This window comes from Pipistrellus kuhlii, unplaced genomic scaffold (genome assembly GCF_014108245.1).
Source record: "Pipistrellus kuhlii isolate mPipKuh1 unplaced genomic scaffold, mPipKuh1.p scaffold_m20_p_9, whole genome shotgun sequence".
NCBI classification, from domain to species: domain Eukaryota; kingdom Metazoa; phylum Chordata; class Mammalia; order Chiroptera; family Vespertilionidae; genus Pipistrellus; species Pipistrellus kuhlii.
The window spans coordinates 63,677,876-63,702,185 of record NW_023425595.1 but is presented as its reverse complement, the minus strand read 5'-3'; the positions used below and the strand labels follow the sequence as shown (position 1 = coordinate 63,702,185).

Below are 24,310 nucleotides of genomic sequence, written 5' to 3'. Positions count from 1 at the left end.
GGAGGTTTCAGGGAAAGTATTTTCCATTTCAATATATGAAACAGTATTTTTGCACTCTGGGCAGTTTTGGGCATTACTTTGTTAAGATTGTGTGAGAAAATATAGAACTTTTCAGCAAGGGTGCTTGCTCCTTACTACATTTTGGGACAAGAGTTTCCTTGTGAGAAGACAGCACCCAGTTGGTAATGGAGAAGAGGCCCTCAGAGCTGCCGGAAACTTGCAGTCTCCTGAGTGCACCCCCTGGGGTTCTAATGCTCCCACCCGGCTTTTCCTGCCTCCTGGAGGAGGCACACAGCTTTATCTAAGGCCTCCTTGATGGAGCTTCTCTGGCTTTAAGAAAAATGCCTGAGGAGAACAGGCCTGGATTCCCAAGCCCCTCTGGAGGAAGCTAGGGAGCGATCTGAAGGATCCCCTGGGAGAGGCTATGCAGCGATCTGAAGGACCCCCTGGGGGTGTTCCTGGGGAGGCCTGGAGAGTCCTCGGGTGAGATCCAGTTCTTGCTTTCAGGACTGGTGAGTGAGGAAGCCCCGAGGCTCAGCCCAGCCCTGTCATCTGCTGGCCCTCCCTCGCCACCTATGCTCACAGCACTAGAGGTTTGGGGTCTGAAGTGCTTCCAAGTGACAGCTTGTGCAGTGCCCAGGTGCTACAGGCCCAGGATGCCAGGTGCCTGGGAAAGTGGCTCCTGCTTGTGGGCACCTGCTTGAGAGGCTGCTTGGGCAGGGCGGGTCTCTGCAGGCACATTGAAGTGCCAGAGTGTGCTGGTAGGTGTCAGGCATAAGTGGAGGGTAGGGGAAGCCTGCAGCGTGGGAATCTCCGTCTTTGGTCTCAATCCGTTAGTTGGCACCGAGTTTACCTGTGCTATGTTGAACTCCGACAACATCTCCTGCAGAGATGAATTTGAATCATCAGCATTTGCTGTTCCCAGGTCTGAGTCGTAGGACATGGGTTCCTCAGAAGGATTTGGGCTCGTGGAGCCATTTCCTTGAGTAAGCAGCTGTCGGAGTCTAGGCTGAAGGATAGTTGGGAGGAACTGGTGTGTCCAGGCTGAGGAAGGAGGGCAGTGAGCTGTCTATTCCATTGGATCTTATGGCCTAAGTGCTGGCCTTCCATGTCCTCTGAGCCTGAGGAAAGGGAAATGGAATCCAGAGACTCCTTCCTCTATACCAGAGGTGGTGACAGGGTCAACCTTCAAGAGTGGGTGAGCGTCCCCTTCTTTAAGGTTGTGGACTTGTAAGGTAAAGGTGTTAGTCCCTGCAGGAAGCTGAGGAACTTGGGGTTTCCAGGCAGAGTGGGGGGCTGGTAGCATTCACACTTGCAGGTATCACTCTATCAGGTCATTGTTGAGGGCTGGCTGCAGCCAGGCCTGGCAGCTGTCCACATCCCTGCTCTAGTTCTGAGATGCTGTGTCTGTGGATGGCAGTTTTTAGGAGGGCCAGAAGACAGGCTGAGACAGAGGCTTCTGGTTGGCACTGACTCACACACTGGCTTCAGTTCAAAAGTGCTTGGCGTGCAAGCCGTGGATAACCATGCCTCCAGGGTGCTGCATGTGGTGTTGGCATCTCGTTGCTGGTGAACATGGTGTCCCAGGACACGTACTGCTGCTGCAATACCTTCACGGAGCCTAGTAGATGCTGCTTGATGCCTGGGCGGCAGCCCAGGGTCCAGTCCATTCCCCACCACAGAGCATTTCCACTCATGCAGCAACTCCCCAGGAGAACCTCATGCACCTGCAAGGGGAGCAGTCGGGGGTGGGGGGCTCCACTTGACCCGTGACCTTCTGGTAAAAGGTTTTTATGTTTAAAAATCTCACCTATTTCCCCCAACTCCCCCCCCCCCCCCGCCATATTAATAACTAAAGGCCTGGTGTACAAAATTCATTCATGAGATGGGGGGGAGGGGTGGTCCCTCAGCCCGACCTGCACCCTCTCCAATGGATGTCTCGGGATGTCCTACTGATGGCTTAGGCCCACTCCCCACAGGGAACAGGCCTAAGCCACAGTCTGGCCTCCCTCTGCAGGAGGCGACCTGGTTGATAGGGGAAGGCACCGCCCCCATTACCCTGCTGCTGCTGCCGCCAGGGTGTTTTCATCAACACAGATTCCAGTCTCTTAACCAAAAAAAAAAAAAAAAAAGGCCACTTTCTTTAGGCATTTTCAAGATGTCTCTTTCATAGGATATGACATTTCTATTTTTTTTTTAAATATATTTTATTTTGTACAGAGAGGAAGGGAGAGAGATAGAGAGTTAGAAACATCGATGAGAGAGAGTCATCGATCAGCTGCCTCTTGCACACCCCCTACTGGAGATACGCCCGCAACCAAGGTACATACCCTTGACCAGAATCGAACCTGGGACCTTTCAGTTCCCAAGCCGACACTCTATCCATTGAGCCAAACCAGTTTCGGCTCTATTTTTTTTTTTTAATTCTCACCTGAGGATATTTTTCCATTGATTTTTAGAGAGTATAAAAGAGAGGGAAAGACAGAACATCAGTGTGAGAGGGACACTTTGATTGGTTGCCTCCTGCATGAGCCCTGACTTGGGTACCAGCCAGGGAGGAGCCTGCAATCTAGGTACATGTCCTTGACCAGAATCTAACCCGGACCTTGTGGTTGGTAGGCCAAGGCTCTATCCACTGAGGCAAACCAGCTAGGGCAGGATAGGACATTTCTTAGCCATCCAGCAGCAGACCTTTTTTCCTCCAGGAATGAAGTGGAAAAACCCTAGATCACCTTCTTAGATTCTCATTACCCAAGTTACCAAGAACACTGCGAGTGGTGAATGGGGAGCTTAGCCAGTGAGCTAATGAGCGATCAGAAAAGGTGTTTCCTCTGCAGCTCTCACGCAGAGGCCAAACTGCCAGTGTGCTGTGGCAGGCAGGCCCTGTTCTCTGCGGGCTGTGCCATCCATGGCTTGCCTCACCATGCACACAGTCCCCTTCCACCCACCTGCACACACATCCTCCTCCTGAGTGGTCGTGACGTTATGGCGTCCCGGACAATTTGCATGTTACCTCTCTATATAGATTATTCATCCTTGTATGCATAGAAGTGAGCATCTCTCAGGGTGGCACGAGTCAGGGGATGGAGGAGTCTTTTACCTTTTATACTCTACTTGTGTGTTTGATGTTTTCTGGAATGGTTTCATGCTCTTTATTAAATAATTGTTTTAAATTTCAAAAAGCAGTTGGGCAGTCTATTTAAACACAGTAATACTGCCTACTGTGCGCACAGTAATACTGCCTACTGTGCGATTAGATTTTATTATTAATTTTTAAGATATATTTTTATGGATTTCAAAGAGGAAGTGAGAGGGATAGAGAGATAGAAACATCAATGATGAGGGAGAATCACCGATTGACTGCCTCCTGCATACCCCCCACTGGGGATCGAGCCCACAACCTGGGCATGTGCCCTTGACCAGAATCGAACCCGACCCTCCAGTCCACAGGCCAACGCTCCATCCACTGAGCCAAGCCAGCTAGGGCTATGTGTATTAGATTTTAAAGTTACTCTGTGGGTGTGCTCCCTTCTGAGATTGAGATATCTGCTGTCTTGCTTATCTTGGAATATTTTCCCATATATATATGGGTCCTTGGGGAAGAGATTTTCTCCATTATTTTGTTTGTGAGAGAGAGCAGGTGAGAAGAGTAGAGAGTGAGGGTTTCTTTAAGTCAAAGTCACAGGAAGTTTATGTTCTTCAGTTTTGATGTGAAGTAAAAACCTAAGTACAATTTAGAAGCTTAGTTTATATTCCTGCTGGTTTGTGTGTAGTTTGTTTGACATTAATTAGTAGATATATTAACATTTACTTTACATACTTTATTCTCAGCTGGTCAGGGTACTGGTGTAAAGAAGTTAAAATTTACATTTAGAGCTGAGTATTAGACTGCTTACCTGGTATTTAGCTAAAGAGTGGTAGAGCTGGATTGTCTGTTTGTGAGTCCAGCTCCCGTTCTTCTCTAGTGTGTTACCTAGTTTGTATTCCTGTGACTTGGATGTTCAGCTGGTATTTCATTTTTTTTTTGCTCTGTATATTGTGTTTCTGGGTTTGTCTATCCATCCCACTTTAATTGATTTAATCTTGGGAACTCTATAGTTGATTCCTTAATTCTTCCAGGCTCAGTCTTTCCTTCTCCGTGCTCTCTCTCTTCTTCATGCGAATGCAGTATAACAAGAGGTGAGAGAGCATGAGCCATAGACTCAGGCAGGTCTGGGCTTTATAGCTCTCCATCGCTTACTAGTTGAGCAAACTTGGGCAAGTTGCTTTATTTTCCAAAAAACTTAGGTTTGTAATTGTTTAATAGGGATAGTATCTGTATAGTAAATATATCTGTCTCATAAGCATATTGTGTTAAATGAGACAATATCTGTACAGGAAAGATTTACACTGTGCAGAGTGAATACTCACCAACTTACATTGGTGCTTTTCCACATAGCAGCTTGCTTTCAAGGCATGTTTTGGAAGTTACCATCTGAGCACGATGTGTCTTCTTTCAGCACAAGTGAAGAAAGCTCTTCTCAGGACGTTGGAAGCACCTTTTCTGAAGACGGTCCACACGAGTCTACGACAGTGACTACTCCAATGGCATCTTCCCAGTCTCCTGTGTCAATGCCTGCACACCCGGCTCCCCGAGCAGACACCCAGGAGGAAATCAACTTCGTGAAGACCTGTCTCCAAAGGTGGAGGAGGGAAATTGAACAGGATATACAAGGTTGGCTCTTCTAAAACTTGTCAGACAGCTATTCTTCGCCTTCTCTGTCCGTTTGAGTGTTTTGAAGTTTGGCACCGTGGGTACACTTGCTGCTGTTGCCTTAGATGCTATTGAATTTTGCCATATATGCTTAAATTTTGGCTTGGGGATTGTGACCGTCCTTTCATTCCCTGTGAGATTGGATCACACACTTCCATTATATCACCGTGGAAAGACCCTGCTAGATTCCCCCAACATTTCTGGGCTTCCTGGGAGCTCACTTGCTCATGTCCTCTTTGGTTGGGATTTTTCTGTCTGGCCTCCTGGTCATGTTGCTTAGACTTTCCTTCCCTTTACTTTCTCTTTTTATCTGGGGAGCAAAAAATAAAAGTAAAAATTCAGATTCCTTCCAGGTTCTTATTTACAGAAATTTAGATCTCTCTTGTTCTGCCACCTTCTTTCAGGTCTTAGTACTCTAAGGTCTTCCTCTAAGTAGGCTGTTTCTTCTTTAAGAAATATTGGTTCCAATTATAAGAGACGATTTTAAAATCTTACTGTAATTATATTAAACTCACAATTTCATAAACTGATGCACTAGTTTCCTTAAGACTGTCTTCCTTCGTGGCTTATCAAGTGAACTTGAAGTCATCGGAACCCTGGCACAGACAAGCAGTGCCCATTACTGAGTTGAAGCAGCCTCTGTGATGTGGAGTGAAATCATCTTAACTGTCTTCTCTTTTAACAGATTTAAAGAACTGTATTGCAAGCACTACCCAGACTATCGAGCAGATGTACTGTGATCCTCTCCTTCGCCAGGTAGAATGAATTGATGGGAAAGTAGTCAAGCATGTTCTAGTGGTGCTAATTGACAGAAAGGAAACTGGATGGCTTTCTTTGAAACTCAATGAGAACCTCCTGAGATAAAGGAATAAACTTAGGAAAGAAATTGGTAGTGTTCTGTTATTTTTATTTTAGGCTAAAAAAAAGTAATGTATCTTCTGCCACTAGTAGAACTCAAAATATATTTGTTTTGATTCTGCTATATGTTGCTTTTTGATACATTAGAAAAGTTTGCTGTCAGATATTAATAAAAGTTGTTACGCCGCCCTAGGCAGCTTGGCTCAGTGGATAGAGAGTTGGCCTGCGGACTGAAAGGTCCCAGGTTCGATTCCAACCCATATGCCTGGGTTGCAGGCTCAATCCCCAGTAGGGGGTGTGCAGGAGGCAGCCAATCAATGATTCTCTCTCATTATTGATGTCTCCCTCTCTCCCTCTCTTCTTCTCTCCCTCCCTCTCTCCCCCTTCCCCTCCCCCCTCTCTGTCTCTCTCTCTTCCCCCCAACCCTTCCTCTCTCTTCCTCTCTGAAATCAATAAAAATAAAAAAAAATAAAAAAAGTTGTCATGCCATAGTAATTTAAGTAATTTAACCTGATCTAGGGACCCATTACTTGTCCTTTTCACAGTACTGGGGTCCTTTGTTTACCTGCAATGACCCTAAAAAGGAGGTAGGTGGGCAGTTCTCATTGTCCACATAATTTTTTGTTGAGAATGACATTCTGGGCATGGAGGGGAGAGAGGTTCCAGTCAGGGGCATGGCCTCTTAGCGGTTTCTGGGCCAGTGGCCGGAGAGGAGCTGTCTCCAGGGTTGCATGGAGATGTGGTTCTGTTGCATGGCTGGAATGCGTCATGTAAATCTTGTTTTTTCCCCATTTTCTTTTTTGTATTATTTCAAAAATTTCTCCACCAGTAAAAAACATGTCAAGGTACTGATTAAATGTAAGTTTAACTTGAGTCTGTGGCCCACTTCACTTTTTCCCATCAGTATTTACTTGGCACTTAAGCATTGCTTTATGTTCTGCATATTGTGAAAAGAAATGCCTTTCAGGTGTGGAAACTAACAACTGTTCAGATAGGTGAACAGTTTCAAGAGGAAATATAGGGGCCATGATTCATAATGAAATATGCTAACCTAAATGTGGGTGCCAAAGACAATAGACAGAGAACAAGATGGCTGCTAAACTAGCTGTAGGTCCCAAAGCTTTTTCTCAGCATAATGGTCAGGGTGATTCTATTTTTAGAAAAACTGTGTTTGGCCGGGACCGGTTTGGCTCAATGGATAGAGCGTCGGCTTGGGGATTGAAGGGTCCCGGGTTCGATTCTGGTCGAGGGCATGTACCTTGGTTGCGGGCATATCCCCAGTAGTGGGTGTGCAAGAGGCAGCTGATCGATGACTCTCTCTCATCGATGTTTCTAACTCTCTATCTCTCTCCCTTCCTCTCTGTATAAAATTAAAAAAAAAATTATATATATATATATATATATATATATATATATATATATATATATGAAAAACTGTGTTTGGAATTGGGGAATAAATAGGTCTGGGTAATCTTAGGTTTTAGATCTATAATCATAAGAGTTTAGAGTTAAATGAGGTCTCAGAGGAGGTTATCTAGCACAGTTGTCTGGTTTTAAAGATTTGATAACTGAAACATGTAATTGATAGATTCCAAGGCTGTGTTTTTGTTAGTTCATCTTGAATCACCAAGATGTCTCAATGTGAACAAACATGTATACCTTTCTAACGACTGATAATTGGGAATAATCTTGGATTTTAGTAACCTAAGCTTTGTCCAATTACTGCATCTCACTCAGAAATGTGCTTTCTGGTTTGTAGGTGCCTTATCGCCTGCATGCAGTGCTCGTTCATGAAGGGCAGGCAAATGCTGGACACTACTGGGCCTATATCTACAACCAGCCCCGGCAGGTCTGGCTCAAGTACAATGACATCTCTGTGACCGAATCTTCCTGGGAAGAACTTGAAAGAGATTCCTACGGAGGCCTGAGAAATGTCAGTGCTTACTGTCTGATGTACATTAACGATAAGCTACCCAACTTCAATGCAGGTAAAAATATCTTCACAGGAGCCAGAAATGGGGAAATCTCTACTGCTCAGGGAAGGGGGAACATTCTTCATAGTTTAAAATAATTTTAACCTAGAATTTATCATGAAGTAATAATGCATTTTTATAAATACAAACATTACAAAAGAGAATAAAGAGGAAAAATCAGTTTGCTCTCTGGCTTCTACCCTTGAGTCCATTGTCAGGTTTCTTATGCTGTGTTCAGAAACTGCTTTTGCAGCTACTACATTTACTATTGACATCTCCTCCATCCTGTTTTTCCCCAAATGGGATATTTTTCTTTCTGTTTTGCATCCTTTTATTGTGTATCTTAGTAACCTCTATGTTTTCATAAATAAAATTGACTCATTATTTTATTTTAATCCTCACCTAAGAATATATTTTATTTTATTTTATTTTATTTTTTATTTTTTTTTTTTTTTGGAGAGAGGGAGAAACATTAATTCCTGTTACGTACCCGCAACCTGGATATGTGCCCTCACCGGGAATCAAACCTGCAACCTTTTTTGGCATCCAGGATGCTGTTCTAACTGAGTCACCTGACCAGTGCTCTTTCTTTTTAACCCCATAATCATTCCTTTGCATGAATATATATAATTTATTAAACCAGCCTCCCACTGATAGACTTTTAAGTTTTCTCTAGTTTTTTCCTTTTTTAGTAACATTTTGTATACATTTTAAGAATGTTTTTATTGATTTTAGAGAGAGGGGAAAGAGTTAGAAACTTTGATGCATCCACATTGATGCTAAGAGCAGTCATGCTTAGAGTTTATATTGGTGCTTTATTCCTTACTGCATGCTTTCAATTTTTATTTCTCTAATAATTTATAACTCTAAAAGGAAGGTAGGCAGGATAGGAATTCTTTTTTTTTATTATTAATTTATTTATTTTATTGATTATGGTCTCACATAATTGTTCTTATCCCCCCATTCCCATCCCAAACCCCTCCCTACATATGCCTCCTCCCCCCTGTTGTCCATGGCCACTGGCTAGGCCCATATGCATGCACACAAGTCCTTTGGTTGATCTCTTCCCCTTACCCCCACCCTCCCTTACTTTCCCTCTGAGGTTTGAGAGTCTGACCGCTGCTTCTCTTTCCCTGGGTCTGTTTTCATCAGTTTATGTTGTTCATTATTTCCTCTAGATGTGTGAGATCATGTGATCCAAGCAATACCCTTGTAAGAACCTAAACTGCAACAAGCCATAATGGTTATGCTGAGAGGCAAATGAATCAGTCTGTAGTGAGTTCCTTTCTGGGCCAACAGTTCTTTTGAGTCCCAATTTCAATGTCAAATAGTTCCTTATGTGTACATGTCAGCCATGATATTTCAGATCTGGTTGGTGGACAAATGGTGGTAATGCAGGAATTCTTATTGCCCACATTTTCCAGCCGAGGTTCTTTAGTTGTTTAGTAAATAAATGGCAGGCCCACAATTCAAATCCAGTTCTGACTCCATATTCTGTGCTGTTTTCCATGTACATTATTCTCTCTGCTTGTCATGTCTTTTCTGAGTGGTCTTATGGCCAGCATTTCACAGCTAAGACCATAGGAGGCTTTTTATTTCAGTCTGTACACATGACTGTGTTGCATAGGCAAGATCACACGTCAGCTTTGTGGCCAGGCAGCAGGTTGTCTTTCTGATTTGCTAGTGTGATTGGGGGAGAGGGAGAGTATTGAGCACCTCACAGTTATTGATCTTCATGATTCCATATTTTCCGAACAAGGGACAGCTGCTTGTGGAACTTACTGTACAAATGACTATACTGCGGTTGTATATAGGAGCCTTGGCATATATGGCTCAGGCAATTGGTAATAAGAGCCTCTGTATTGCACATATGGCTCGTTTTTACATTCTAGAAGTAAACAAGTGGAAACTATCATTTGCTTAGTGAAAAGACTAGTTAATGGCAACCAATAGGTGGATGTGTTGTTCTCTAAGGGTTTTTGTTTTTGTTTTAGTCAAAACAAAAAAGGCTTAGAAATGAAATGTAATATGTCCTTGATATCCTGCCTCTTTTTTTTTTTTTTTTTTTTTTTTTTTTTGTTAATCCTCATCCAAGAATATTTTTTCCATTGTTTTCAGAGAGAGTGGAAGGGAGAGGGGGAGAGAGAAACATAGATGTGAGAGATTGGTTGCCTCCCGCATGCGTCCCACCCAGGACCAAGCCTGCACCTGAGGAATGTGCTCTTGACGGGAGTCAAACCTGCCACCCTTCAGTTTGTGGGCCAATGTTCTAATCACTGAGCAAACCTTCTAGGGCTACCCTGCCATTTTTCATCATAGCTTTTAATGACCCAGGTATTATTGACCATATAACTATTATATCAAATTGCTTTCTGATAGCATTTAATTGCATGAAACGCGAGACAGCATAAATGTATTGGAATTCATCTCTAACCATCTTGCGATAGATATTCTTATCAATAATAGATGCATTGGTTATAGTGATAAAATTATCTTGTTTGGAATTTCCATTGGATCTAATGATTTTTCTGAATTTCTGGAAATGTTTGGTCCATTCTTACTATTTTATCAGTGATTGGCCTCTATTCCAAATCCTTACATTCATTCATTCCTTCATTTAACAGATAATTCAATATGTGCCTACTTACTAATATGCCAGACTCTGTTATTGATGTGCTCTGACTGTTGGCCTTGTATTATTAGTACTTCTGATGAATTATGTGTGTATGTATTTTTCATTAGGAAAGACCTTTTGATTTCTCCATCTTTGTTCTTTCTCAGAGGCAGTCCCAAATGAATCAGATCTGATGTTAGAAGAATTGGAAGCCTTATCTGTTGAACTTAAGCATTACATTCAGGAAGATAACTGGAGATTTGAACAGGAAGTAGATGAGTGGGAACAAGAGCAGTCTTGCAAAATTCCTCAAATAGAATCTTGTACCAACTCAACATCTCAGGATTTCTCTATACCACCAGGTATTTGAGAAGGGCAGTGTGCCAGATAGTGTCATTCACATTGCCCTCCTTCAGCCAGCCCTGTGCACGTCACCCGATGGAGTGGTGCCCCCATGTGCAACTGCAGTACATTTCAGATGGAGTTGGTATTGCACAACGTGATGGGATAACTTGTGGTTCAGACGTGATTTCTGATGAGTAGGAGTAATAGCAGAAAGCCTATACTTTTTCTCTGTTTAGTTTTGCTTATTTCCCAGGTTGTAAGAGGAATTATGGTAGGATTACTAGTTGGATTTTATGAAAACAATTCTCCAAAGGTGACCTTCCACCAGGTCAAATACATGGTAATGGAAGGAAACTAGATTTTGAGTGGGGAACATGCAATAGAGTACACAGTTGTTGAATTATAATTTTGTACACCTAAAATTTTATAATGTTATTAGCCAATGTTATGCTTATAAATTTATTTAAAAAAAGAATTTGCAACAGTATTAATTGTAATGCTGTGTGCAAATGTAAATGTGTCAAAGCTCAAGAACATATATATATATATAGATATATATATAGATATATATAGATATAGATATAGGGTCGGCAACTAAGTAATTGCGGATTTTTTAAAAATCAAAGACAATTTTTTTCATGGAACTAAATAACTTTATTCTGTAATGTATTGCCCATTTTGATCAATGACCTTTTGCCATCTTTCAGGCAGCATCATAATCCCACGTTCAAAAAACTTCTGTTTTTTATTAGCAAAAAACTGAATCAGGTACGATTTGACATCATCATCATTATTGAAATTTTTACCATTCAAGGAGTTTTGTAAAGATCGAAACAAAAAGTAATCAGATGGTGCAAGGTCAGGACTATATGGTGGATGTGGCAAAACATCCCAACCAAGCTCCATTAATTTTTGCCGAGTGACCAAAGATGTGTGTGGCCTTGCATTGTCATGATGGAATACAACACCTTTTCGATTTGTCAATTCGGGCCGCTTTTCTTCAACTGCATTGTTTAATCTCGTTAGTTGTTCAATGTAGACATCAGAATTGATCGTTCGGTTGGGTGGTAAGAGTTCAAAGTAGACAATTCCTTTGTAATCCCACCAAACTGATAACAAAACCTTCTTTTGATGAATATCAGCTTTTGATGTTGTTTGAGTTGGTTCACCTGGCCTGCTCCACGATCTTTTCCGCTTGATATTGTTGTAAACAACCCATTTTTCATCGCCAGTTATCAGTCGTTTTAAAAATGGATCATTTTCATTACGTTTCTTTAGCAAATCGCAGCTGCTAATGCGTTGCGTTAACTGTGATTCTTTCAGTTCGTGAGGAACCCATGTATCGAGTTTTTGAACATAGCCAAGTTGTTTTAAGTGATTTTCAATGCATGTATGTGATACATGAAGCTTCTCTGCAATCTCACGTGTTGTACTGTGACAGTCCGAATTGATTATTGCTTTGATTAGGGCGTCATCAACTTCAACTGGACTACCGGAGCGTTTTTCATCTTTGAGTGAAAAATCACCAGAACGAAATTTGGCAAACCAATTTTGACACTGCCGTTCTTTTAAGGCTTCGTCACCATAAACAGCACATAACTTTTTATGAGCTTGCGATGTGTTTTTCCCTTTGCGGAAATAAAAAAGCAAAATATGACGAAAATGTTCCTTTTGATTTTCCATTTTTCAACGAACGCCAAACGAAAACTACAAAACAGATCAAAAAACTTTTTTTTACTGATTAACAGCTGAATAGCCAACTATCAAATAACAAAATGTGTTTTACATTTGTACTACGTCTGCAAACCTAAAAATTCAACTGAAGCCATATATGTGTGAAACCCGCAATTACTTAGCTGCCGACCAATATATACACACACACACACATACACATATATAATTTTTATTTTTTTAAAGTTTATCTTTCTAACATGTGTTTGTAGGAAACTTTGACATAAAGGCATCTGACCAAGTCAGGAGGAGCACATTAAATTTTACAGGATCATCAGTGGTCTTGCTGAAGTAGCCATTCCTTGTGGTCAGTTTCTAGGGGAAGCTTGCACAGATTTTTTTAAAGGTTTGCTGGAAAGGTTGTACATTCAACTTTGTGTCCATCCTGCTTGCCTTTACAGAGCCTTCCAGACATTACGTATCATCAGACGCTAACTTCTGTGTCCATCTCTTTATCAGAGCCTTCAGGGGCCTCTGCCCATGGGGGTCGCTGCTTGTCAGCTGAGCATGCTGTGATTGTCAAGGAGCAGACTGCCCAGGCCATTGCGAACACCGCACAGGCTTATGAGGAGAAAGGTGTCGAAGCAGCCTTGAGTGAGGTGAGAATGACTGAGGGAGCCCCGATCCAAGAGGGTCGCGTTTTCAGCAGTGATTTCCACAGTTCTCTCGCATTTCTGTGATTCTGTGTTTCTGCTGCATTTAACCAGTCCCTCTTTATTTCTCCATTTTTTTCTACTCATTCTCTCCATTCTGCTGCCGCAGCTTAAGGAAGCTGAACCCGAGAAACCCCTGCCCCCGGAAACAGACTTTGCAGAGCAGTCAGAGCAGCCCCCAGAGGCTCACGATGCAGACTCTGCTGCCCCTCCTCATTCTGAGGTGTCTGAAGTCGAGATTCCCAGTGTGGGGAGGATTCTGGTTAGAGCTGATGCAGACGGATATGATGAGGAGGTACAGAGCCGAGTGCAGGGTTGAGCTGCTTGTTGTCAGTCTGACCCCTTCTCATGTCACTGCATGTACTTGAAGGTGTGTGGCGATGGGTAACATTTTCTTATTGAAACAAATGACACGAGGCCTGTCTGGTTTTACCTTAGTTACTGTTTTTAACAAGATAGCTTTGTTCCCACTGTGCACTGCTCCCGTATATATCTACCAGGCGTATATTTATGGGGCCACTGCAGAGTTTAGATGGCTCAGAACGATAGAATTTAGTCCTTTGTTTGGCATTAGGACAAAAACTGCCTTATAAGTGTTTGTCTTTAGTAGTATTAGTTAATTGTTTTTCCTCCACGTGTGAAATTTTCAGAGGTATAGTGAGCCAAGCAAATGTAAATTGGAGTTGTTTTTAATTCTAAAGCTTTAGGAAGAAGCTGTAGAATCCCGTGTGGTTGAGGTGCTCCTTACAGTTGTCACTGCACATAAACTACCATGCATCCTGCCCCTTAGACTTGTTTTTTCCATGAGAAATATAATTTTAAATTATTGGAAGGTTTTCATTTTATAAAGTCATATTTGTATATCCCCTCCTTTCCAGGCTATTTTAAATGCCCTGCTCATCCTACCCGGTTTCCCCGAAAATAAGACAGTCTCATATTAATTTTTCTCCCAAAGTTGCGCTAGAAGTCTTATCTTTCCATGTGCTAGGTCTTATTTTTGGAGGATGTCTTATTTTCGGGGAAACACAGTAGTAAAAGTCTAACATATTTGTGTGTTCAGGACATACACCCAAACTACAGAACTAAATTGGAATTCTCACCTCAGACACTTCCTCACTGATAGCTCTAACTCAACTTGATTCTTGGGCAGTGCCATAACATAGTTTTAGACATACATAGTTAGTCATCTTTGCATTACAGAGAATGCACAGAAATAGCTTGCATGGGCTGTGCGTGTGCATAGGGTAAGTGTGAGGGCCTTGACCTTGTGTGGAAGGCAATGCTGTCCGTGTGCATAGGAATGGGTGCAGAACTTGACCTGCAGTAGATGCTGACCAAGGAGCACACGGCATGCTTTCTTCTGCATGCTGCTCGCCTGTCCTCTCATGCTCTTCTTTTGAACCTTTCCTCTCTCCTTTTTGTCTGTTTGTGCCCTCTTGTGGTAGGTGATGCTGAGCCCTGCCATGCAAGGGGTCATCCTGGCCATAGCTAAAGCCCGTCAGACCTTTGACCGAGATGGGTCTGAAGCAGGGCTTATTAAGGTATCTCCGTTTTTCAATTTCTCCTCCTTATACCACAGGTATCATAATAATGGGGCACTAATACTATCAGTTGGTAAACGATAGGATTAAAAATGTCTTTCATTGAAGTGAAGTGTAAACCTCTCTTTCCTGCCTAACGAACGAATAAGCTGCCCACCGTACCGATGCGCCTCCTCTCCTGGCACGAGCGCGGGCCGCGGTGAGCAGCGCCGTCTGTCGCCCAGCCGGGAGGGCTGGCCGTTGTTCTTAGGGAATGTCTAGTCATAAAGCCAATGGGACATTGCCTTTGTACTTAGGGGCTGTAACATGAGAAAGTGGGCCATGCTTTTTAAGGTACTCGAATAACATTTAAGGTACATGAATAAATTGCATTTATGTGGATTTTTAAGATTTGGGTTCTTGGGACTCAAGGATATTCCTGTAATAATTAAAAGTAAATATTTTTTGAGAACTTTATGAAAAACTGTCTCTTGTGAATATAGTATGTCTTTGGTGCCAGGAAGCTAGAAGAATTTCATCCCTTATGAAATGCAAACACTTACAGACTCCACGGTTGCCTCTGTAACTCCTCCGGGAGGATTTCTTAGGAGTCTTCTCAGAGCTAGGGAACCTCTGTCACCTGAGGCCTCAGTGTCTGTGCAGCAGGCCACAGTGCGCCCCTTCTGACTCCCAGCCGTCTTTCGCAGGCATTCCACGAAGAGTACTCCAGGCTCTACCAGCTTGCCAGGGAGGCGCCCCCCTCTCACAGCGACCCTCGGCTGCAGCACGTGCTCGTCTACTTTTTCCAGAACGAAGCACCCAAGAGGGTGGTGGAGCGGACCCTTCTGGAACAGTTTGCAGATAAAAATCTTAGCTATGATGAAAGGTGAGAAGGGACTACTCAGGTGAACCCCCTCCTTCTGGGTCCGGTGTGGCTGCCTTCCCTGCGGGGAAGTGTGCGCTGGCTGCTGTCACTGCTTCCTGAACCCTGTCCCACACACACAGGTCCATCAGCATCATGAAGGTGGCGCAGGCTAAGCTGAAGGAGATCGGTCCAGACGACATGAATATGGAGGAGTACAAGGTCAGGTCTTTTCTTTAAATCTGCAAAGCCTCAAACATTCATTCCTGAGGCAAAACTTACAATTCTGTGATTTGTCCTCCCTCCCCCTCCCCCCCACCACCCCCTGCCCTGAAAAACTACCACCTGAATAAGAATGGTTAGATGATCTTTCCTTACCCTCAGCATAACAGGCTTCTTTATTCCATCTTTATCAGAGCGAGTCAGCACTTCCTTTTCTTAAATACATTCTTTAGCCTTGTTCTAGGCATATAATTCTTGAACTCATAGTTTGGGTTTGTTTTAAATAATACAGTTTCCTATATTGGAAATAATATTTTTATATTGGAAATTCAGTTTCTGTGCATTGAAGTGCATATATAACTACAAGTTTTTTAAAGCTTTGTGTTGTACGTAAAACAGCATTCTGTACCGCTAGGGTGTGCCCACCACGCTCACTGAGCTTGAGTGTTGTCCTGCGACTGGGACGGCCTTTCGTTTCATCTGCCGCACATCTGGATGGTGTCCTCAGAACTAGAGAGTCATTCATGTAAACTGTGACGTGGGTGCTGCAAATTAAGACGGCAAATTCTAAAGCTCCTATGAAATACCGTGGAAGGAAAAGGGCATTAAGAATTAAGGTCAACAGTAGTTTTATTCTAAATGTTTCTCTGTGAAAGTCTTTGTGTTTGTTGCTTTTGTGCCTGGCCACATGTGCACAGAGTTTAAAACTTAGGTGGCAGGCAGGGTGGAAGTAGTCTGTTGTGGTCATGATCATTAACACTAGTCCTCCCTTTCAGAGGTGGCATGAAGATTACAGTTTGTTTCGGAAGGTGTCTGTGTACCTCCTGACAGGCCTGGAACTCTATCAGAAAGAAAAGTAAGTTGGCCTTTCATGCTGCTAAGACTGTTGGTCGGGACTCTGATTTATCCGTCCCCACCCAGGAATGCTGAGAAAGTCCCGGGCACGCCCCGCCCGGTCATGTGCACAGCGTGCCTCTGTTGTCCCTTAGTGCTGCTCTGAATGTCACACCGTTTTCATCCTTCACGTAGTGATGGGTTTATTAGGAAAGAGATGTGGTGGCCAGAGTTCCTTTGTGATAAGTGGAGATGAACTCTGAAGCTGAGAGCTGGTGCAGCCCTCGGTGAGCACCTAGTCCAGTCTTTGTCAGGAAGCCCTGAGCCCCGGGAGCGTTCAGGATTGGTCTCGGGTTTTGGGCCAGCTTGTGGAGGACTGAGATGGCTGCTGTCTTTGGCCCTCAGGCTTTTCCCAGTCCTCGGTGCCACCCCCTCCTTCCAGACTTTCACAGAAACCCTTGTCTGCGGGGCAGGGAGGGTAAGCCCTGGGTTTTGGAGGACACTCAGCTGTTGCTATCTGCTGTTTCCTAAGGTACCAAGAAGCCCTCTCCTACCTGATGTATGCCTACCAGAGCAACGCCGCTCTGCTGACCAAGGGGCCCCGCCGTGGTGTGGAGGAGTCGGTGATCGCTTTATACCGAAGGAAATGCCTTCTGGTGAGTCTCTGTAACCCTTAGATCTGCCTTAGATCTCTGTTGCTCGTTGTCTTTAGCAGCCCTGCAAGCCAGGAGGAAATTAATCTCCAACAGGTTTCACATTTTCCCATCAAGAGGAGCTTAACTTTGGAACAGATTATTTAACATTACTTAGTCGTTATCATTCTTCTTCAGTCCCTGGTAGACGAGGGATGAGAATGGATCACCCTTTCTCTCTGTGTCCTTCACGTGTACCTGCATTTCATCTCGTTGCTTTCCTAGCAGCCTGTGAGTCCTTGAGCAGATTTTCTCCTAGCTGAGTTCTCTGTGTCTGGAACGTAGTAAACTTGTAATACGTGCATGTTGCAGGAATGCAGTGCTTCTTCTGTGTTCCTTGCTGGTAGATAAGAGTCCTAGTGACTTCTAAAGAAATTACAGTTTTTTTAAGTCGGGAGCCATGAGATCTGGCCTGCCCTCCGGTGTTGTCGCTGTCACACTCCTGGAATGCTCCTGGCCTGTTCGTACTCAGCAGCACGAGGACAGGCAGACCGATGACCTCTGTCTACCCCTGTCTAACGCGGTGCTCGTCCTTAGAAAACTGCACAGGGAGGCTTGCCGGGAGGCTGTGTGCTGTGTGTGTCTTTCCTGAGCCCCCTCCCCTCCCGGGGGTCAGGCAGACTTCCCACCACCACCCTGTTAGCACCACGTGGAGGAGGTTAAGTCATGACATACGCCGACCTCAAGAGCTTTATTTTCTGGTTTACACAGTAGGTCCTCAGGTTACGTCGGAGATCTGTTCCTACAGCACGACGTAACATGATTTTCGCCGTAAGTCGGAACCCACCTACATAAGCACCTCCATCACTCACATGGAGCACATACACAGCAGCAATGAAGTGAAACAGTAAAAAAGTTTTAAAAGAAAGATAACAATTCCTTACCTTTACTGTGGTAAACAAATAATAAAAAACATAAAGCACATATGTATGTACGTCAAAATGATGGAACTTTCTTTTTTATAAATAAATGGGAGATGGTGATATAACCACAAAACGACGTACTTCAAGTTCGACCGTAGCCAGAGGACAGTTTTTATTTGCTTTCTGTACTGGTTATAGGTATGGAGGGCATTTGGAAGCTGAAGAAAGACTTGTAAATTGGGTGGGTCTGAATTTTATTAGAGCTACACTTCTGTTTCTCAAGTCACCAAACACAAGTTCCATGTGGCCTGTGCTGCCCAGCTCCATGGGGAGGCAGTAAGAGTGAACGGGATGGTTCCCGGGCTGGCTCTCCGCCTGCAGGGTGCGCCACAGGCACCTGGACAACTTTCACAGGAGAATGAAGCGCAGGCCCCTCCCCGGGCGGCCAGACTGGGCCTGCACAGCCTCCTGTCTCTGCAGGTGGTTCTGACAGCCATGGAGAAGGAGGGCCATGGAATAGGCCTTTTAGTGGAAGCAGGTGTTAGGCACGACCTTGACTTAGAAGTTAGGCTAGTGGTCAGCAAACTGCAGCTCGCGAGCCACGTGCGGCTCTTTAGCTCCTTGAGTGTTCTAACACCACTTCTTCAAAATAGATTTGCCCAGACCAAAAACCGACTTCTGCGCATGGGCCATGAAGTTTCAATCGCTCTGTAGGTGCGCACCCGCACCTAGTATTTTGTGGAAGAGCCACACTCAAAGGGCCAAAGAGCCCCATGTGGCTTGCGAGCCTCGTTCGCCGACCACTGGTTTAGGCCATTGGGTCAGAGGCTTTAGCTGCCTGAGAATCCCCTTGGGAGCTTTTATCAAATCCTGGTGCCCAGCATACCGATGATAGCAGCTGCTGGGTGGTTTTTAGAGATTCCCCCGGCAATTCCAGTGATGGTAAAGTTTGGCAGCCACTTGTTAGGATCTTCTGACGTTCTTATTTATCTTTTCAGACTTTTTCTCACTCTTTTTATCTGTAGGAGCTGAATGCCAAAGCAGCTTCTCTCTTTGAAACCAATGATGACAACTCACTCACAGAGGGCATTAAAATGATGAATGAGTTGATCATTCCCTGCATTCACCTCATCATCAATAATGACATCTCCACGGATGACCTGGATGCCATTGAGGTCATGAGAAAACACTGGTGCTCTTACCTGGGCCAAGATATTGCAGGTGTGTTGCTTTTAGCACTCCCCATAATCTCTAAGGCTCTTGGGATTGACAGAAATTACAGTGGAGCAGAGATTGCCAAACCTTGCCAAAGGATTATGGGAACCCCTAAGGTTAGGGAGTTAGAAGTGGATCTGCTCTACGGAGGTGGGGAAGCCGGGCCTCTGCTCCTCTACCTTCCCTGCCTCCTCTGCGGTGTTGAGGTGTCTCCAGACGACCAGGAACCCTGCGTGAAACATCACAGGTCTCCAGGAGTGTCCAACCTCTCTTACTTTTCAGTTGCCAAAATCTGGACTACAATTGCATAGTTTAAAAATCAAAATCCATTTGTGTTCCTCCCTGGCTGCTCAGTGGTTAGAGTGTCAGCCTGTGGACCGACGGGTTGAGGGTTCAATTCCTGGTCAAGGGCACCTACCTCTGATGTAGGTTCGATCCCTGGCCCCAGTCTGGGCAGGAGGCAACCAACTGATATCTCTCACTCACATCAATGTTTCTTTCTCTCCCAACTCCTTCCCTCCCACCATCTTTAAAATCAATGGGGAAAATATCCTTGGGTGAAAATTCAACAAAAAGAAATCCATTTATGCAGCATGGTTATTAAGACCTATCATATTAACTAGGATGCCTTCGAGGCCAATTAGTAAATGGACTATTCTTGCTTGTCCTAAGTATTATAGGGAGGGAGCCTAAAACTAGTTATTTTTAGGGGAGTTTGATAGATTTAGAAAGTTGGTGTATATTCTAATGTGCATCTTCTCTCTTAGCTTCTCACTGATGTAAAGATAATTCTATTGACTGCCCTAGCTGGTATGGATCAGTGAATAGAGCGTCGACCTGCGGGCTGAACGGTCCCAGGTTCAATTCCAGTTAAGGGCACATCGGGCTCAATTCCTAGTAAGGGGTGTGCAGGATTCTTTCTCATCATTGGTGTTTCTCTCTCTCCCTCTCCCTTACTCTCTGAAATCAATAAAAATACATATATTTTTAAAAATATATTCTATTGACTTCTTAAAGTGCTTGAGTTTATAGTATTTATTGAAAATTCTATTGTAATTAGTAGGTGTGACTTTCCTTTTAATGTCTTCAATTTTTGTGTAGGCTGTATTTGTGATATGTGGCTGTATTTAGTGCGCTGTGTACACACTGTATATTTAATCATTTGAAGACAATCGCACCCTTACATTTATGAAAAGAGTGTTATATCTGCTTTCTCAAAGCTTGAAAGAATGAGTAAAAGATCTGTCCTGTCCGTAGCGCAGCGTTATTCTTCCATATGCCAGGTGGCCAGCAGCACGACCTGCAGCTTTGGTGTACTTGACAAGTCGGCTTTTGCTCCTGGTTGGGCCTGAGGGCCACCATCTGTTGTTAGTTGGCCAGAGCAATGCTCTGCGGTTTGGTAGTGGGCTGTCTGGAGGGCCTTCTCATAGCGTTTCAGACTTATTTTTCACTAGAGTTCTACTTAGCTGTGTATGTAACCATTGTTTTCTCTCCACAGAGAATCTGCAGCTGTGCTTAGGGGAATTTCTACCCAGGCTTCTGGATCCTTCTGCAGAAATCATTGTATTGAAGGAGCCTCCAACTATTCGACCCAATTCTCCCTATGACCTTTGCAGCCGGTTTGCAGCCGTCATGGAGTCAATTCAGGGGGTTTCAGCTGTGACCGTGAAGTAAGCGGTCACGTGTTCAGGGCCTGCCCTGGTCTTTGGTTGCCTGCCCATTGAACAGAGTCTGTTACCCAGTGTTTACCTTGGGAGAGGAATTAGGTGAGAAGGGAGATTCAGATCCAGACCCCAACCATGCTGTATGTGTAACTAAGGATTGAAAATAAAATTGCACTTTTCAGGAACAGAATCACTAGCCCGGTTTTCCTGAAAGAGGCAGGAGCAGTGCACTGGGGTGTTGAGTTGTGCGGGAGACCCGAGGTGGCCTGTTCTACCCACGGGAATGCTTGGGCTTTTCTCAGCCTCTGCCACTTTTTAATGATCCTTCAGCCACAAATATTTTTGACAGCAGAATAGAATTGTGAGTCATCAGAACCAGAACCAGATGAACAGCTCCTAGTTATTACAAATGACATTTGAAAATTCTTAACTGACGGAGATTAGAAATATAAACCTTGCCTGGCTCTTGGCAAGTCGGGTTACTGATAAGCCCCCACCCTTTTACATGTGGGTAGAATACAAGGTCATGTGGCCAGATGATGTGGAAAGATCAGAAGAAAGCTGCCTCTCCTTTCTTCTCTCTCTCTTATTTATATTTTTAATGAAACCAGACAACCTCCGGAGTGAAAGGAAGAAAAGCATTACGGATTTCAGATGGAATAGCATAGAGAAACCTGACTAACGGTGGTGGGTTTGTGTGGTTTCTTTTTTAAATGGGAAAGTGGGTTTATGTAAACTCTCGGGTACCTACTGTTGACCCTGTTCTTTTTGGCGAGGGAACCTTTATTTTACTTTTTTAATTTAAGTAGAGTTGGTATACGATATTATATTAGTTTCAGGTGTACAGTACAGGGATTCGACATTTATATACCCACGATGTGATCACCGTACTGAGTCTAGTAATCATCTCTCATCATGGAAACTTACCAAATATCATTGGCTACATTTCCCTTTACCTGTTTCACTCATCCCTCCCACTATCACCATCCCCAACAAAACAGAACGTGCACAGGCCCATAGAAACAGATCGAACTGATGGTGAAAGATGGCGTCTTGATCATTGTTAACCATTGAATTTCCTAGGGCGTGGAAATTGTCAGAAACATGTCTAAGACTGCTGCTGACCCAAAAGAACATTTGATGCCCTCTTCCTTTTTGTTTTGAAAAACTAAAGGACGTGGGTCTGTAAAATAAAGAAATTTATATGTATATGTAGAGAGAGAAATATCTCCTGTTGACCATTTTTAAAAGGCTCCAGCTTGGATATTGTGTTTTAACAGAATTTTCAGATTGAAGGAATTGTGGGAGGGAAGAACACTTGATACCACTATGCAGATTTTATAAATGTGCAATAAAAAAATTTGTTTTACCTTTCTGTGCATCAGGCTTTTATTTAAATATGTGTCTTCTATTTTGGAAATGGATGGACTTGGTAAGCGTTTGTCATGTGTCAGTTTTTCTTTTTAAAAGGGCTAAGAAGCTTAATGGGGATAAAATAAGAGCAGGCAACAGGCCTTGAGCAGCACCTAGTGGTGACATAACTTTTCATCTCATTTACTACTAGTATTGCATGTAAGTGATCCACTCTGTATTTATCAAACTTAGAAGGCAAAAAAACAACAACAACAACAAAAAAAAAACAAAACACTTTTAACTGAATTTTATATGTTTTTATTAAATTTATAGATATTCAGAGGTATGCATTTTAAAGTTACTGCAAAGATTTGTGTCATGGGAAATTAATTATCTTACCTATTGATTACCTTTTACTGCTTAAAATTATAAACCATTTGCCTTCACTTTTAAATCCCTGTCATTATTGGATACTGTGCACAGTTGTATTATTCCTTTTCATATAATAACCTGGGACGATAACGGGTCAGATTCATAAGCTGTGGAGCCAGGACACTAACCCTCACGTCACAGCCTGTGCTTTAAACAACTGCCCAGCTGTAATGGGTAGTCTTGTAAAACCTTTTGCTTTGTACCTTTCCACGTTTGTTATTTCCTGGCCAGGGACTGGGAATCTACAGGAGGCCAAGGAAGGAATAGATGGATGCCTTTAGTGTGCAGTGTTGAATAGTTTGCTTTCTTGGGAGTGCTGAGAAGGAATTTCTTTTTCCTCACATTAGCTGGCTGCCTTCAGTCAGCCTGGTTTCTTAGAGTTCACAAACTGCCTCAAGCTAGGAATGACTTATGTGTTTAAAGGGTTGTGTAAAAAGAATGAGGAGGGTGGAGGAGGAGGAAGAAACCCTATGTGACCCTTAGCTAAAATGATTCAAGAGTTTGGGCATGGTACTTTTTTGATCTCGGCATAAATTCCCTTGAGGCTGGGTTTAGACTTTTCCTGGTTAACTGGAATTGCAGTCCTGTTTGGAAATGTTAAAGAACTGAGGCGTATAAGCTCATAGGTGTGAAGTGGATACATAGGACAATTTAAATAATAAACTAGAGTCGAGTATTGAATGTGGTCCTGGAATGTAGCAGGGATAGGACAGAAGGGGAAATTAATTGTAGCTATATTTATTTATTTTCACTGCTCGGTGGTGAAATTATAGGGAATACCTTATAAAATTTATTCTCTAATTTTGAGTCATTTCCAGTTTCTGGCTACTACCTATACTGCTACCAGAAACATTAAATGTATGTCTTTTCATGCACACAGGAGTGCATTTCTGTTGGTATCTATAATAATAAAAGAAATATGCAAATTGTACCTCTATGACACCCACAAGCCAATCAGGAGTGAGTATGCAAATTAACTCATCAAAGATGTTGGGTTAATTTGCATATGCAGGCAAGGAGGGACGGGTGGGGCAGGCGCCTGACATGAGGGAGAGGTTGGGCATATGGGGTGCTACAGGAGCAGTGCTTCAACTATAGGCTAAAGGCTCCAGCCAGAGTGAAGACTCCAACTAGAGCAAAGGTGGAAGGTGGTGGCCGGAGTGAAGTCCTGGGTCCCAGGTGCCAGAGGAAAACTGGTGCCAGCAGCCAGGGGAAGGAAGGCCTATTGCATGAATCTTTGTGCCTCTAGTGTAATTATAAGTGAATCATTGGATCATGCACTTTCACCGTTAAACACCCACCAGCAGTTTATAAGATTAAATTTCATTGTTGCCTATATCCTTAAGATTTATTTTGTTGCCCTGCCTCGTTTTGCTCAGTGGATAGAGCATTGACCTGAGGACTGAAGGGTCTCAGGTTTAATTCCGGTCAAGAGCATGTAACTTGGTTGCAGGCACATCCCCAGTAAAGGCAGCTGATCGATAGTTTCTCTCTCATCAGTCTTTCTAACTATTCTTTTCCCTTCCTCTCTGCAAAAAATCAAAATATATTTTTAAAGAAGATTTGGTTTTGTAATATTTTTTTAAATTTGCCTTTCTGGTAGATGTGTGATATTGTTTTAATTTGCATTTATCACATGTGAATGATGTTGACCGTCTCTTGTCTATATACTTAGTGACCTTTGGCTATTGTCTTTTGTGAAATACCTATTTAAGTCTTTGGCCTA

The 24,310-nt window shown here is 43.3% G+C and overlaps 1 protein-coding gene across 12 annotated transcripts in view; it reads left to right on the top strand.

Annotated features, from left to right (window-relative positions):
• The window catches only part of USP28 (ubiquitin specific peptidase 28), a 66,651-nt gene extending 44,661 nt beyond the window's left edge, over nucleotides 1-21,990 (top strand). For 6 of the 12 annotated variants that reach the window (XM_036426842.2, XM_036426843.2, XM_045577461.1 and 3 more), the window contains 13 exons: nucleotides 4,500-4,714; nucleotides 5,439-5,509; nucleotides 7,371-7,599; nucleotides 10,366-10,560; nucleotides 12,734-12,873; nucleotides 13,037-13,222; nucleotides 14,373-14,468; nucleotides 15,155-15,333; nucleotides 15,453-15,531; nucleotides 16,308-16,387; nucleotides 16,898-17,021; nucleotides 18,946-19,141; nucleotides 20,634-21,990. In XM_036426842.2, coding sequence (XP_036282735.1) covers nucleotides 4,500-4,714; nucleotides 5,439-5,509; nucleotides 7,371-7,599; nucleotides 10,366-10,560; nucleotides 12,734-12,873; nucleotides 13,037-13,222; nucleotides 14,373-14,468; nucleotides 15,155-15,333; nucleotides 15,453-15,531; nucleotides 16,308-16,387; nucleotides 16,898-17,021; nucleotides 18,946-19,141; nucleotides 20,634-20,809 — 1,966 coding nt within the window. In that variant the 3' untranslated portion in view covers nucleotides 20,810-21,990. Of the gene's footprint in view, nucleotides 1-4,499; nucleotides 4,715-5,438; nucleotides 5,510-7,370; nucleotides 7,600-10,365; nucleotides 10,561-12,733; nucleotides 12,874-13,036; nucleotides 13,223-14,372; nucleotides 14,469-15,154; nucleotides 15,334-15,452; nucleotides 15,532-16,307; nucleotides 16,388-16,897; nucleotides 17,022-18,945; nucleotides 19,142-20,633 lie in introns of those variants that run through there. The other 6 variants (XM_036426847.2, XM_036426846.2, XM_036426850.2 and 3 more) reach the window with 4 other exon arrangements.
• The last annotated feature ends 2,320 nt before the right edge of the window (nucleotides 21,991-24,310 follow it).